The sequence below is a fragment of the Corapipo altera genome, unplaced genomic scaffold (assembly GCF_003945725.1).
Source record: "Corapipo altera isolate COAL_440 unplaced genomic scaffold, ASM394572v1 48b, whole genome shotgun sequence".
NCBI classification, from domain to species: domain Eukaryota; kingdom Metazoa; phylum Chordata; class Aves; order Passeriformes; family Pipridae; genus Corapipo; species Corapipo altera.
The window spans coordinates 11,076,264-11,092,453 of record NW_020884884.1 but is presented as its reverse complement, the minus strand read 5'-3'; the positions used below and the strand labels follow the sequence as shown (position 1 = coordinate 11,092,453).

Here is a 16,190-nt window from a genome sequence, read left to right as displayed (position 1 = left end):
CACAGCAATAAAGAGGACGTGGGTGCTGGGGGAGGAGGAAAGCGGGGAGGGGGAGAGGAGGGATACGTATGTCACAGCTTACCTCAGAGCCAGAATTAGAAGCTGGGTAAAAAAAATAAAATCACAGCAGGAAATAATGTGTGGCTTAAAATAGCAACATCAAATGCGAGCGGGAATGGGGAGTGGGTGGCATTTGAGGTTGCTGCTCTGTTCCTCCCTCAATGGCAGGGTGATTAATATGTCTACGCTACTTGTATTTATGTAACAAAGGGCACTAAAGGCCAAAGCTGCGTTTTCACTAACACTGCAGGTGAGTCTGTGAATCTTTTCTTCCCCCCATAGCATTAAATGGGAGGATCTGCACTTGTGCTTCCTGCCTCAGAAGCAAAAAAAAAATCTTTAAGAAAAAAATCCATGCTTCAGCCCTGCACACACAGTTACATTTCCACAGCTTGGCATGGTGGCACAGAGACCTTTAAGGCTTTGAAGGCATTCTGCTGCCTTTCGCAGCTCCCCACAGAAAAAGCCTGTTCCCAGAGCACACCTGTAAACACGGTTGGGTTGTCTCTAGCTGGAGGCTGCGCTGCAATAGCAGGCAAGGTACCACTACATGTTCCTACACATTTTCATGCTCGTTCTCTGTATTTGCAGTGAATCATAGATCTTTGAGATGGGTCATGCAGTCCATTTCCTTGCCAGCACAGGATTGTTCCCAGCCATGTACTTAAACCCTCACGTTTCTCTTGCAAGACAATGATTCAGACTGATCATTCTTTTCTCTTCACACCTTGTATCCTGAGAACTACATTAAAGATTCAAAAGCACTGATGTGTTTTGATAAGAAAGGGATATTGTTCTTCAACCTACCAAATCACTGTTCACTGATGATGCTGAAGTTACTCAGCAAAGTGGCCTTGGCGGACCTATGGCACTTGTTCTTCAGACTGTTGTGATCTCCTCTGGACTAATAAGCAGAACAGGCCTGCTCTGAACTTGTAGTGAAAGGTAGGAAAGCATCCCAAGAGGTGCAGAAAACTTGCATCTCAGTTGGCCACACTCAGCACCAAGGTAGTGGTCAGTCTCCCTCTCTCTGTGTTTGGTCCCCTCAGAGAGCAAAGGCAAGAGCAAAGACCTTCCATCACCTATCTGCACACCCAGCATAAGTCTGCCCCCATTCCAGTCAGTCCTATCAAAATAATGCTTGCAAGTATCTGTACATGCAAATAGGATAAGACCAAGTTTGTCATGTGATAAAAACCTGCTGCACAGGCCTGATCCTGATATTTCCTGACGTCAGCAAATATCTTTGACATAAGTTGGGCTGTGCTGCTGTCAGAGTAGGGAGAATCTGGCCCAGATCTCATGCAAATCTTCACACAAGCAGGCAGAGCAGCACGATTTGTTTAAACATGGCATGCTGGTGGTTGCAGACAGAAATCACTCCCAGCAACTCCCTCAACATGCATAATATCCTGCTAGTTAAATCCAGCCGTGGTAAATATCTCCACCGTGTTATCCCTCCAAGCAAATATAGTACCTGTATGGAAGAAATTCCTCAGAACGTTTCCTGTCTGGAGCTGAAGCTTGCCAGGGACTGAATTTCCTGTGAGGCTACGGTTGGGAATGCAAAGCAAATAAGCTAACAAGAAAATGAGATGATACGTATTTGGACCTGCTCTATACAGATCCTCCTCAGCAAGCACATTTCCCTCCTGTTTACATAAAAATGAAGTGCCTAGATTTTCAAATATCAGCTGGGTTATTTTTCATTAGTAATTCTTATTTTTACCCCACTGCCTCCCTTTCTACCTGTTTTTTTCCAGCTGCAATTCTGTGACTTACACATCCTGAAAATGAAAGAAGTTGTTTTTGCCAATAGCAAAGTGATATGCATCCTTTCAACCATCTGGAAATGGATTTTTTATTCTTCCCCTCTCCCAACCCCACACGCACGTGCACACACGCAACCGAGTCTTTGTCTCTCGGAATCATTTCCCGCACCAAAGCTGATGGCCATGAAAAGAATTCAATAAAAATGTTCCACAGGCATTAAGAGGCCGAGACAGAATAAACAGGGTGACTTCCTGGGCACTTGTTCTCATCCAAACTGCCACCTCATGAGGAAGTGATGAATGCAATGGAGCATACGGTTCAGTTGTTAGAGATTAAGAGAGGTAGTTTAAGGCTCCTGTGTTTTTGTCCTGGCTCTGCTACAAACCTCCTTTGTCACTAAGATCAAGTTGCCTACTTGCTTAGTGCCTCAGCCCACCCCCCCACGCCATCAGTAGTAAACAGGGATATGCTTTCTAACCCCATGTGATGATCAATGCATTCATGTTTGTAACGTGAGCTGATCTCCAGAGATAAGGAAGTAATCTAAAGTGAAAACCGCCATGAAAACTCTATGCTGAGCCTAATAGAGTCAAGCAGGACACTTTAGGAGCCAAAGACCAGACTTGATCATCCCTTGCCCAGAGGCAAAATGTTAAGTGAGCTATGTCACCATGCTATCCAGATGACTGCAGGTCTGCAGGAGGAAACAAAGAAGAGCCAGAGCCACACTGACTGGTACAAACATGCTTATGGTGTCCAGCTGAGAATGAGTAACAGCTGCTTGCTCATCATCCTGATTTCTGTCACTACTAGTGTTTCTGAATGCTGAAGTGTCCCAATGCTGTGACTCAGGGCTATGAGTCATGGGCTGTATGTCTCCACCGCATGGAATCACTCACTTGCTCTCTTTGATGAGATTGCAGAAATCACAGATCATCTTGGGTCTCTTACAGTGGTAGGTCTTAAAAATATAGACGTATTTACAAACACATTCAGAACAAAGCCATTCTGTCTAAAATACTGTCTGCTGGGGATTTGTATTAGAGTTCAATTTCACATACACAACCCACCCAATAAATCCAGGAAAAGTAGAAGCCTTTTTTTCCTTCTGTGGACATTTAATTTCTATATCCTCAAAGTCTGGCTAAACAGGATGCAGTGCAGGTAACATTCAACCTTTTGCTTCCCCTGCTTTTACAAGCCACATTTTTAAGACCTGAAATGCTGACATCAAGGCAACACAATGCTTTTTGGCACCAGATCTGCCTCATCCTTGTCAAGGCTCTCCAGCCTTCCCAGTAAGGAAGCTTTGATCTAGTGGCATTCTACTAACCTCAGTGCTAGGCTGCAATTAGTTGTATGCAGGGCTGTAGCAGAAGCCTTCTTTGAGTTGGCTGTCAAGACCTCAGAGAAGACACCAGATACTGCCAAGGTATCATCAAATCTGTGTTGACCACGTACAATGCAGCAGACCATTTTCCCATCTACAGACTGCAACAGTAACCAGCTGCGCATTCAGGAGCTCACCTCTAGTTTCTGTAAATTCTCTGTTGATGCAGGTGCAGCTGAAATAGCCACCGCTTCCTCTTGAGATGAGGGAGAAGGGGCTCACCTCAGCACTGACCTCACTGGCTGGGAACCTCCTGCACTGTCCACCCGTACAGCACCTAATCAGTGAAGTGGAGGCCCCACGCTGACAAGAGTGGGATTGCCGATACTCCTCTAGTGGCAGCACAGTTTGTGTTGGCAAAAGAGTGTTTCTGTTGGCATATGCCTCTTCCCAGAATTGATTAAGTCATGCCTGGTTTTGCAAATACCTCTGCAAAAGGTGTTTTGCCGGTGTAAAGATGTGGTAAAGAATCACTCTCTCTGCTCACAGGCAGTCTGAATCCTTTCCACAGAGGTAGACAGAAGATTGCGTTGGCAATCTCTCTGAGTGGGTTCTGTGTGCTGGGACAGGGTGAGTGCACTTATAGATCTGAACTAGTGCAGACAAACACCAAGATCCATACTAGGAAAGCAAACAATGCTCTGAGCCCAGGGACTCCCGGGTGATAGGAAGTGACTTCAGCGCACCAATTCCTCTATTCCCGTAACTCTCTGTGGGTTTGCCAACAATCCTTATCATCCTTGCTGAGAAAGGAGCAGTTTGCTAACTGATTACATCCGTGTTTCCTTACTGTGGTCAGTCAGTTGCTGCATACCAGAAACAGCTGGTACAATTGATAGATAAGCACACGTCTCAATGGATTTTCCTCTGTCTGCTGTAACCACAGCCATCCCTGCAGCCACGAGACAGGCAGTTCTAGAAAGGAGTGAAACAACACAGAGCAGTTTTGTTACCTGTATTAGTTTTCTAGAAACACTAATCCAGGGAGTATTGACTTTTCCCACATTTCCATACAAAATACTGCAGGTCTCCGTAATGGAAGGCAGGATAGTCCCAAGCCTCCCTACCAGCCCCCCAACACAGCACATCCCACAGCCCAACAAGACAAAGACCCCTGCAGACAACGCAGTTCAACTGCTGGACCAAGAAGATGCAGGGCTCAAGATCCAAGATATCAGGTCCCTCGAGATACCAACTCTAAGCCAGGATCCGTGCCCTGTGCTGACACAAGGTCAAGTCTAACAATACAACCTGAGACTAGCCAAAAAATGAGCAAGACCGAGTTTTTTGAGGACAAGCATGAATGCATTTGGAATTTTACCCCATTTTGATTAAAGCTCTCTGCACCTTGAGTTCAGCATTTTTGGATAGCCTGAAGGCACTCTTCAAATGCAACAGCACAGTTAAGTAACAAAATGCCTCACTATCACATCTACTCCAAGCACACTGCCCTCTTTTAAGCAGCACATCATGACAACAGTCATCTCAGGTCAAATTTCTCTTCAATTTGAGTCATACGAGTATCATCAGAGATGGAGTTAGCCCAGTTTGTTAAGTGACTAGAAAATAGTCAATATTATTTTGGAATTTGGTTTGTACACATGACCCTTCCCTTGCTGTGAGCTCACACCATGAGATGGGCAGGAATGTTCAAATAGCATCATCTTTGACCTTTTTGGTACTGAGATGTTTGTTGTTGGTTTTTTTGAGGTTTCTGAGAAGCTCCCACAAACCTCTGTCCCCCCATCTCCTAAACTGCATCTGCAGCATCCAACCACAGTCCCTCTGGAGGGCAGCGTGGCTCTCACAGTGACGACACTACACTCTTAATTTGTTCCAGCCTGTTTCACACTGACATTTTAGCACTGACGTCATCAGCTGCTGAAATTTCATTGCTGCTGCTAAGAATAACAGCCCTCCTCATCCCCCACCTTACACCAAATAATTATTTTAATACAGTAGGGATCTAGGCTTATCTTTTCTGACACAAATCAGGTTCTGGTGGTTAAAAGAAGAAGTAAGAACAAAGCATTGCAGATGCTTTTCTGTTCTGTCAGCCTGGGACAAAAAAAACCCCAACCCAATACAAAAATCAAGACTATATTGCTAAGTGCTAAGAGTGCTATAAAAAATGAATGGGAAAAGTTCAGACTGATTTGTTTAAAGCAGTTGGACAGTCTTAGGCATTGCAAATTGCTTAAATAGCCTAGGCTACAGTCTGCCCCAGCAGTCCCTTACAAAGCCCCTTCCAAATTCTCTGAGGCTTTGTACCTTGAATATTTACTTACACTGGTGCAGTGTGGGCATAAAGTACTGCCAAATCAGAATTTCCCATTGACTTTAGGGCCTGAACCAAATCCCATTGATTTCCGTGGGAGGATTTCTATTAACTTGAATGGGCATTGAATCAAACCTAAATTGGCAGTGCTCTGCACCCATCTGGCACAGTGTAGTTCTCTGCATAAGGTGGAGAATCAGGTCCAAAGACACTGAGAAATGCTTTAATTAAGAGCATTATTGAGGAGAGTAAGCTTTTCCTTCATTAAGCTGATAAACCAGATTTATTCTATACTTTTAATGGCAAAGGGTCAGATTCTCAAAGACATTTGGTCTAAAGATGAAGCTGAATGCTTACAGGATTTCCAAGAAATGCTTAAAGGCAAATCAGATGCTGAGAAGCCTTTCAAATCAACACATCTGTATCCTTATTTAGGTGCTTTCAAAAATCCTAGGAGCTACCTATTTGCCTTTTTTGTAGCCTTATACACCTATTTTGGTAGTGTTCTAAACCTCATCAGAAGTTATAAGATGATCATTGCCTGCAGCCAGCATCCAGGTCTACTCACTGATTCCTGGTCAGGACTGGGCCCTCTCAGGCACATTGAGCAGCAGCTGCAGTAACTGCACCAAGTATTGCCTATGGGTACCTGCCCCCTGTGTCCCCCCATTCCCCACAGAAGGAGAATGGCACCTCCATCAGGCACAGCAAGTCATCTGCAGTCCTTTCTGGTCAGGACTGACAAAGGCCTTTAAAAACCAGACATGCAGAGGTCCTGGAATCGTTATTTTCGACCCCTGCTAGGGAAGTCAGCAGCTAGCACAGCTTCAACTCCAAAAGCAGACCTGAACCTAGACGGACTCGCATCTGGTCAAGGAGAAAATTCTCACAACTTCTTTGTTACTGCTTCGCCATCAATTCTGAGGTTTGGAATCATTTCCTCTGTTGCTGCTGACCCTCTCAGGCACCTTCCTCTACTGCTTGATCTTTAGAAACTGATGCCTTCATTATTTCTGCATCTCCCTTTACTACAGAATAAGGCAAGTTTTAGTAGCTGACTCTTCTGATGCATCCTTCAGTTACTCAGCAGAAGTTATTTTGCCTGCCTATTATTTTTCATTTGAACTTGAGTGTTTGGCATGGTCTTTTTCTGGAAAGTACAGGGAGATTGATGATGAGGCATAAGAGACAGACATCTCTGCTTAAAAATCCTAGAGGCTGCAAAAGAGAGAAGATGAAAGCAGCATTGTCACACTAAAAAGCCTTCCCCTGAAGTGCCGCAGGGGAAGAGATCGGGAAAAGGTTGATGATAGAGAGGAAAGCAAAGAGAAAGTGAAAGTGGTGTCAAAGCCAAGCCTTGAACATGAAGTACAAGAGCTAGGAATGTCTCTTCCGACCCCTGGCAGCCATTCTTTTTTGGCCTGAATCAGTCAGCAAGGTCACATGCAACTGGGCCAACAGGAGCATATCTCTGAGCTGAGGTGCCTCTCCCAGCAAACGTCAGGATGGGTTTGGTTAGAAGCCTGAGGGATAGTTGCAGCCACCTGATTTCCTCAACCCCCGTGCTAACCTCTTCCTCTCTTCCTGCCCATGACTAATTTCCCTTCACCTCCTCCCACGCACACCCCCAGTTCCTCACCCCGTGCATTTTTATGCACAAAAGACACTTGCTAGATTACACCACCTGCTACTGGGATAAGTATCAGGTAAAGAGATAGGAATGTAATGGGCACCATGATTCCTAAAAACCAAGGAAAGGAAGAAAAATTTCTGCTTGGCATTGGCACAGGGGCAACTCTCAAACCAGCTCCTTCTGATAAGAGACCTGCTTCTGGGTTGGGTTGGAGATAAAAATGTGCTCTTTAAAGAAAATTTAAGTTGCTAAAAAAGCTGCTCACTACAAACAATAAGGCCTCAAACACTCTCATGTCTATGCTGGGGAGTCAGAGGGCCAGATCATACCAGAGCTGGTTCAGCTCCAAGGGGGTAAGTCATGACTTGGAGCCACGCACTGAAAGCAAAGCTGTGCCCAGCAGGGTTCCTGGGTGTGAGTGGGAATGGTGCTGCCCCACCAAATACCTTTTGCTTTCTTTTGCTGACACCTACAAAACTGCTCCCAGCTTCAGGCTGTGGCTCTGGTTCTGTTCCGTACCAGTTCTACCATGGTGCTGTTCCACCAAGGAGCAGTTTTGAATCTCAGCTTCCCCAGGGCGAGCAAGAGGGGGAATAGGCCTACGGTTTTATTTGTTGCCTACACCAAAAAGCATTATCTAATTAAAAATCACTAGAAACCACATCCATTTGCAGAAATGGCTCCGCTTCAGAGGAATCTCTTGAGGCAAATAAGTGAGTAATTTTTAAGGGTTTATGAAAATAGCCTCTATAGTTACACTCGCTAGGATAAAATTACAAGTGTTTTCAATCCTCATACTTTGGGGCATAAGTTGATCCTCAGCTGGGGGCCAGGGAGGAATTTCCTCCCAGAGGATATTATTGTTCTGCGAAGTATCTCATGGGAGATTCACATCCTCCAGAGTTATCTGGCATTACCCACTAGAGGAAAAAAAAAAAAAAAGAAAACCCAGGAAGAGGTACTGCTCAAAACGAGCAGTACTGCTCCGGTCTCCTCGCATCACACCTCGGGGGCCCGGCCGGGGGCGGCCCCCGTTGTTGCACAAGCTGCCCCGGTGTTGTAAGGGACCCCGGAGATCCGGGAAGGGCGCGGGACGGTCCCGCTCCTTCTGGGAAGCGCCGTGACTCACCCGCCGCCTCGGGACCCTTCCCGGCGCGCCTCTCGCCCCGCCCCTCGCCGGGACAGCCAATCACCGCCCCTGTATTTGCATACCGCGCAGGGCGCTCCTGGGATGGCGACGGGGGCTGCACTTCCCGCTCCTCTCCCGCCACCGCCGCGCCGTCGCTACGCGCGGAGCGGTATCCCCTCAGGAAAGAGTGTAAGGTGCATCCTGATGGAAAGCATCCCTCACCCTTACTTTAGGATGAAAGAGTGGTGGGGTTTTATATAGGGGGTCAGTACCCACTCTGAGTTGCCCGGATGACCCTCAGTGGTCTGGGGTGCAGGCTTCAAACCTGTAGCTGTCTAGCGACAGAGTGGTTCAATTCCACCTTTCGGGCGATGGACAGAGGCAACCTTTTCACCCCAGCCGGCCCCCAAGGCAAAACACAGCACACTCCACCAGACCTGTCACCAGAGCCATACACTTTGGTTACTCTCTTTTCACTTTTCTCCCACATCACTGGACTGTGCTGGGTACAGCCAAAGGAAGGGAAATCTCCCAATGGCTGGACTGTGCTGGGCACAGCCAAAGGAAGGGAAATCTCCCAAGAATGCCTGGGTGACAACTCTAGATTTTAATTGGATTCTTTTCTGTTTAACATATCTTTGTTAAACAGTGTCACACATCCTACAAGAACAGAAAAAAGTAAATAACAGAAGCCATTCTCTAGCTCTGCTCCATATTGATGATAACCCATCTCCCACCCACACCACAACAAAGATGCTTCACTTCAGCAGTAGGCATGGGTACTAATAATGTCACCCAGCCCCATGAAAAATAAAGGTTAGCATCAAGCTAAAAAACATATTCTTCAAGCAGAAGGCATTTATTTCATTATATCCTATTGCAACAACTCCAGTGGATGATTTGTGGAACCTCTAATTAAGACAAGACCCCAACCACTTGGACTGCAGGGGACAGTAAGGGTTGAGAGGGCTTTTTCACTTTATCTCCTGGCCCCACAGGCAGGAAGGGTGATTCTGCCTGGTGATTTCCAGAAGAAATACTGAGTGAATTATCAGATCTCTGATGTTCCTGGGTGCTTTCTGAGGGATGCAGTGCCCTCCGGAGTTAAGTAGGTAAGCACCCCTGAGGATCTAAGCCAGAATGACTGTGCTTCCTTTACACAGAATGAGTCACTCCAGCTGAAAGCCTGGGAGGAGAAGGGAAGGGCACTGAGAACACTGACACCATTCCCTATGGCTGCTACTTCGAGTCTGCAGACCCCAGAGCCGGTTAGAGAGGAGCAGCCTTGGTGCCAGCAAAGCACATCATTCCAAGAATATACTGTCCCATTATGGGAAATCTAGGGGGAAAAGCCCCTCTGAAGCATGTGCCAACTTCTTTGTGGCCTTGCAGGAGATGTGCGTGCGCTCTCCCCAGCACAGCTGGGAGCGCCCCGAGTCCCAGATGGCTATCTGCTCCATGCTGCTCTGCCTACCAGCCAGCCTCTCCTGCCCATAATGAACTGTCGATGTGGAATTTCTCTGCGGCCTCAGAAATTGGTATCTGCGCCGCAGTTTGGCCAGGGGGTTGTGTTTTAGGGGTGAGGGGGAGAGTTGGAAAGTCCTTTGCCCAGTAGTGGGCAGCTGAGAATGCTAGCACTCCATGTCAGTTACCAAGCAGAACATAATACGGCTCTTTCATGTGGTGTTTATAACTGAACATGCTGTTTTGTGTCAGCCTGATTTTTTTTTCCTTCCAAGAAGTAGTTTTGGATTAAATTATGACAATTACATTCTTATATTCAACCCCCTCCCAGCCAGCCCCCACCCTTGCCCTGCGTGCACACAAACACAAATGGGAATTATGTGCTCTGAGCGCGATTTGAACTACACAGCCTGGGATCTGTGCTTGGCATTGAGATCACTTTTTTTCCTCCAGAACAAAAAGGCCACGTCCACTCTGCACTCTTTCATTGCCTTAGGATAAAGTAAGATGGTCAGATTGCTGGTGTGGGTGATTTGTCCCTCAGGGAGTTGATAGGGAAAACAGACTTTCAAGCACATGACAGAGAAGGCTGGCAAGCCCCCCCCTGAGGAGGTCATGGTAACCGGCGTGGGGAGAGCTTTGTGAAATCCCCTGCGAATCCCTACTCAAGATACTTACACACCCCCAATCTGGCTCCTGTACCTGGGCAGTGCCTCATCTGAGGGGTAAGGCAGGCACATGGCAGGATAAAATCCCATCTTTTTGGGCTGTGCTGTCCAGGGCTGCACCTCTAGCACGTGGGCGAAGCCCAGGAAACACGGGTGTCCATTAGGACAGGAGACACGGCAAGGCTGCTCTCACAGCTTTAGCTGACACAGCAGGTGGAACAAGGCCTTAAGAAACAGGGCACCCTATATTTTGGTGCTGTTTTTTAAACACTGGTTGGAGAAGAACACCAGTGTGGAGGCCTGTGTAGATGATCTGTCTGTAGGAGGGACATTTTGCACAATGCCATCCATGTCTTGTCTGAGTCGGCTTTGTTTGGAGTCACTTATTAGTCAGGCAAAGCTTCCAGTGTTTGAACCTGAATGTCACTTTCTTCCCTGACAAAGGGCCAAATTAAGAGGAGCCAAAGGCCTCACCACTGGTTAGGAGGCAATCCAGGGGTTACTCAGAGCCACGATGCACGAGAACCTGGCTCCTCAGCCAAACGTAATCTGCCTCCTGTTGTTTTCCCCACGGAGTCACAGCACGGTGAGGAGGATGTGCTGGTGACAGATGGCTGACGCGACTTGCTAAGCGTACGGGTGACTGGGCTGTGACTCAGCAAGTGTTTGGTTACAAGAGATTGGGAGCATGTGCTTTTGCACTGGTAACAGTGGCTTTAGCTGGGTCTCCTGGAGGACCAGGCATGGGCTGTCATCTGAAGCCTGTGACTGCCGTCTTCCATGGAAGGAAAGCAGGCACACGTGGCCCATTGGGGCAGAAAGTCAGGCTCCTAAATTACTGTTTACATTTGTAATGGATAATGTCTGAATGTGTATAAATATGTGACGTGCCAGTGGTGTTTAGATGTCCTACTGGCCTTCAGAAAGGAAACCATTCAATATCCTGGCCTAGAAAAACGACCATCTTGCTTGGAGGGAGTAGGACTCTGAAAACTTCTGTTGCAGTTGAGTCACTAGAGGGGGACAAAGACCTAGCCTGCATACGAATCCATCTACCAGTTCCCCCAATGCAGCTGTGGGAGACACCTTGGAAAAGCAGCAGCAGAGATGGCTCTGATCTTCCTCAGGTCTGAAGATGCCCAACTGCTGGGACAGCTTTCCTGAGGCTGAGCACACAGCTGGGGATCAGCAGTACTTGAGAAATGAAGCCACTCCTTTTCCCCCAAGAAGCATGATGGCACATGTATGTGCATGTGCAGGTTAGCAGCCTTTATGTTGGCTCTTCCAGCATTTCTCCCTGCCTAGAGCCTGACTGTCCATAGTTGGCCTGAGCTCTCAAAGGCTAAATTCCAAGCACTGCAGAGGACAAGATGGTGTCACCCAGGCAGAGGATCTAGACAATCATTTATGTTTACAGGCACATGCCATTTTTCTCCTTTCTCCTCTTTTATGAATGGGAGAGAACTGAATTTTCAGGTCTGGATGGGTGCCAGGGGTTACTGTTGTCTCTGTGAGACAAAGACGTCATGGAAATATTGGAGGAGTTGAACAGAATGTACCTGTGTGCATCCCACACATGCACAGAAAGCCAAAGTGGCCGTGGCAAGCAGCACAGCAGTGCTTGCAACTAACATATTGACCTGGAGTGCTTAAAAGCTACTACACATGCTCTCCTGGTGAAATGTCGGCCGTAATGACTCATACAAATGGATCGTGATATGCAGCCCTCAGCCCAGCCAGGCTATGTGTGGAACCAAGACACTCCCATTTTCTCCCCTCCAGCATGCTTCCCTGACCAAATCAAGGACTGAGCCATTTGGCTCTGACTGGAGCTGGTCAGAACATGTTTTTCTTTTCTTCTCTTTTCCCCTCCTTCACCCTTTGGAAAATGTTGACATTTCAGCAAAGGGCTGAAAACCCAAATCGTGAATATTTTCCATTGAAAAATGCTGGGGGAAAGGGAGGGGAATAATCCCCACACTGCCAAAAATCAAACCTCTTTTGCTTTTAAGACTTTGGGGTTTATGAGGAGGGGAGCACATTTGGAGGCCAGTGAACACTTTCTATGAAAGTATATTTCCTCTCAAAACCAAATTTTTCACTACAAAAATGTTCCAACTGGCACAATTTTCACTGGTGATGGTTTGGACCCTCTCTACATCTAATTTGGGAATGAATCTGAAGAAAATGTAATTCATTTTATTGGAATATAAGGCACAAATGACATTCCCACAGCACAATTGATATATACTTGGCATTCTCAGTATCATGAGACCATACCCTGATATTCTTTCTTTGTCAACAGTGCTGTTCACACAATCATCTCAGGAAAGTTTGGAACCCGATCTCTGGAGATACCACACTCCCACCACACTCCCAGAGCTCCAGTTGACTTGCCTCAGACCTCGGAGCACATTCCAGAAGAGAACTTACCTTTCACAAGATCACATCAAAGGCTGTAAAGGAAGCAATATGCACAGAAAGGCGTGTTACCTGTAACTATCTCTTGAGTAGCTGATAGCACAGAAACACTTACAAGGCATTTTGTTCTGATGTCTTCAGCTGATTTACATTTCTGTCTGAATCGTAATGACACATCTGTTTCATCTTGTTTTTGCACATTATTCTGCTTTCCTGTAAGATAAAAATAAAAAAAGAAAAGGGACAATGTTAGCATAACAGAACACACATACTTGTAGGAGACGAATTGTGCCCTAAAACTTTTTCTAAATGTGGCTAATAGCAGGTTACAGTTTATAAAAGGAAAGATCTTAAAATGGGCACACACTGGTCATAAATAAACTAAGGCTGCAACCTTGCAGAAACTTTAAAAAAAAAATAGCAGAGTGAAGTTTAGAATAACCTTAAAAGACAAGCAATGGGAATAAAAAGCTTAATTGTTTGAAGACAGATCTTTATCAGTTGTGGGACATCATGATAGCAAAGGAGTAGATTCAACAATCCAGAGAACCTTTTAATTTGTTGTGCCCCTGTTTTTTTCCACATTGAAGCTTGCCAGTTACTATTTACATTCTCTCTGCTATGATTAAGCAATTGCACTGCTGCACTTCTCTCTGATTTAGTAGAGGTCCCTATCTCCTGTCACTCCCAGGTTTTTCTGAACTAACCACCTGTATTTTAATTCAGTCAGCACCAAAGAAGGGGCATATTTGACTTCATCAAACCCCCATTTTTTATTCTTTTCAGTTTAGGAACATCTTTTTGCAATTGTTAAAGCTTATAAAGCAGTGGGTTTAGAAAGAAAATGATGCAAAATCTCAATTTTAGACCTCACCTATGTTGGTTGAGGACAACTAAATTGCATGTTGATAAAAGGAAGAGGCACTTCCTTTATCAGAATGTCTCTGATAACTTAGTGGCAAGAAATACAAAGTTCCCAAGGACCTGCATTGGTGCTCTGTGTCTTTCGTCATAATTTTTCATGATAAGTAAGCAATTTTTCACTTACAGAACCCTATTCCAGAGTTAATAAAGTCAAAAGATCAAGAGTTTTAGTCCCTCAACTTGAAAACACAACTGCATGAAAGAAGGCACAGCAGAAAACTAAGGAACTGCCATCCGGATATGCAGAGCTGTAACCAGCCCTTGGAAACCCACACACACATAGCTGAGATGTAGCGATGAGCTGTCCTTGCTCCCATCAGTACTAAAGGGGCAGATGCAGAAACAAGGAGATTCCAAATAAGAAGATAAAGAGTCAAATGAATCACCCTGTCACTGTGTGAAATGTAACAACTGGGAGAGCCAACAGATTAAGCCAGGGCTTGTGGCTATTAACATTCACGGAAACATGTTCCATAAATTCAGCTTTCCGAGAAAAACTGGATTCTAGCTTCCTTCTGGTAATTTAAAGAGGCAACAATCTGTTCATATGACCTTCAGATCGGGCTGGTACAGGAACTGAATCCTACAATAAAAACTGAAGAATGGCTCTTTGGGGCCAGAGCAGTGGTCCTCCCCACACAGCACTCTGCTCCCAACTAGGGCAAGGTAAGAGATTGTCCAGGGAGTGCACTCAGGCCTGGACATTTCCCTCTCCCTTTTGTTTCCTCAGCATTCACCTTTGTTGGATTGGGATGTTAGATTGTACATTTTGCCTGTTCCTTTTAGGGTTGTTTTATGGACTTGTTGCCTGCAAATTTGTCTAATGCCATTCTGAGCCCACTGGTGCTGTCTGCCTCTGCAGCCTTCTGGGCCAGCAACTTCCAGAAGTCCTCTACCTAGTATGATGTAATTTCTTCAGTCTGTTTTAAACTCATCTCCTACTAGTTTCACTGAGTGCTCCCTGTTCTGCTGTTGAGGGATTTGGCTACTAATGGCTCTGCATTCACCTCAGCCACCTTGATTTAGTGAATCCAGTCCTTAGCCACCAGAAAAATAGCGAAGCATTGCGATACTGGGTTGCTCAGCTCACTTCCGTCCCTGACACTTGCTGACCTGCCCAGAATGGTTTTGTGCCTGGAGCACTCTGGCTGTTACCAAACTCAGGGGAGAAAAATAATGGCAAAGCAAAGGGAGTGCAACTTCCTTCCAGGGCTGTACTCCCCACGCAGCTGTTCACCGATGACGCAACGGGTCCGTTTTGCGGTTAAGAGCTGGATGCTGATGGCTCAGTCCTTCTCCTGGGGCTCTGCAGATCTGGGCCCAGCAGGGGGCTGCAAAGCAGCAAGCAGGATTTCAGGGAGGGTAGGCTGGCAGCCCTGGCGGGGGTGTCCAGGGCATCTTCCAAAGTGGCTTTAATTAATGAGCACATGTGCAGCGAGGAGAGTTACAGCATCCCACTCAAATTGTTGACTTGGAGCCGCTTCTGGAGACAGCCGTATTCTGCTCATTAGGAAAGAGCTTTTTTGCAATGCCCTTGGATTGGATGGCTCTTGGATTGCACCACAAGATCAAGTCCACGTACGGGCTGCCTGCCTTTCGGCTGCCAGCTCCAAGAGGGTTGTTTTTCTTGTCTTCTCATTCTCAAGGAGTGCTCAGCCAGATGGCCTGTTTTCGAATGCACTGTGCGTTGGTTGGATGTGTGTTTGGAGAGTCTGCCAGCTTCACGAGAAGGAAGAAAGAGCAAAAGAAAGGGAAAAAAGCGCCATTTGGTATCTATCTCTGGGACCCAGCCAGAGTTGAGGCTCTGTTTGAAGAAGGGGGGAGTCTTAAGAAAGAAACTCTAGACAAAATTGAAAGCTGGAAAAACTTTCAAGCTTGACAGACTGGGAGACTGAAGTTCTGTACAACATTCATCTACTACCTGGCTCCATTGCAAACGTGTAGCAGACTTCCTCAAAAACAATAAGAGCAAGAACAAGCACCAAGTGCCTATCTCTCTGCTCTCCCAACATACCTCACCTGTGGGCTGGGATGTGGAGAGGTGACCCAGCCAGCCTGCCCACCAAGGCTGGGTGGTGCTGCCTGTGGCTTCTGGGATTTTGCTCTCAGTTCACCAAAACCAGAAATTACAGCATTCAGCCTTGGACACATCTGCTCAGGAAGAGGAGCCACAATGGAGTAGTATGAAATACCCACCACCATGACCCAACTCTCAAAGAAGCTAGCCTTAAGTGGTAAATTAGGCCAGGCCGATGTCATTTTCTTGCACTCCCTGATATTCATTTCCCAGAAACACCTTCTGTTTATTTGGTGCAGCAAATAAACACAGGCCAAACCAGAGAAATGGCTTTTTCTGTCACTCACTGGCAAATAATTTGAACCTGACAAGAAAAATCTGTTGTTGAAGGGAAGGGGGAAGTTTTGAAGTTTGCGTGTATTGTGCTTGGCTT

At 46.2% G+C, this 16,190-nt stretch overlaps 1 protein-coding gene across 7 annotated transcripts in view; it reads right to left on the bottom strand.

Moving 5' to 3' along the window:
* Positions 1-16,190, bottom strand: part of LOC113946434 — a 58,283-nt gene that overhangs the window by 20,859 nt on the left and 21,234 nt on the right. For 2 of the 7 annotated variants that reach the window (XM_027641664.1, XM_027641665.1), the window contains exons 3-5: positions 15,760-15,891; positions 12,932-13,029; positions 4,014-4,138 (exon numbers count right to left, since the gene is read on the bottom strand). In XM_027641664.1, coding sequence (XP_027497465.1) covers positions 4,014-4,138; positions 12,932-13,029; positions 15,760-15,891 — 355 coding nt within the window. Of the gene's footprint in view, positions 1-2,981; positions 4,139-12,931; positions 13,030-15,759; positions 15,892-16,190 lie in introns of those variants that run through there. The other 5 variants (XM_027641661.1, XM_027641663.1, XM_027641667.1 and 2 more) reach the window with 4 other exon arrangements.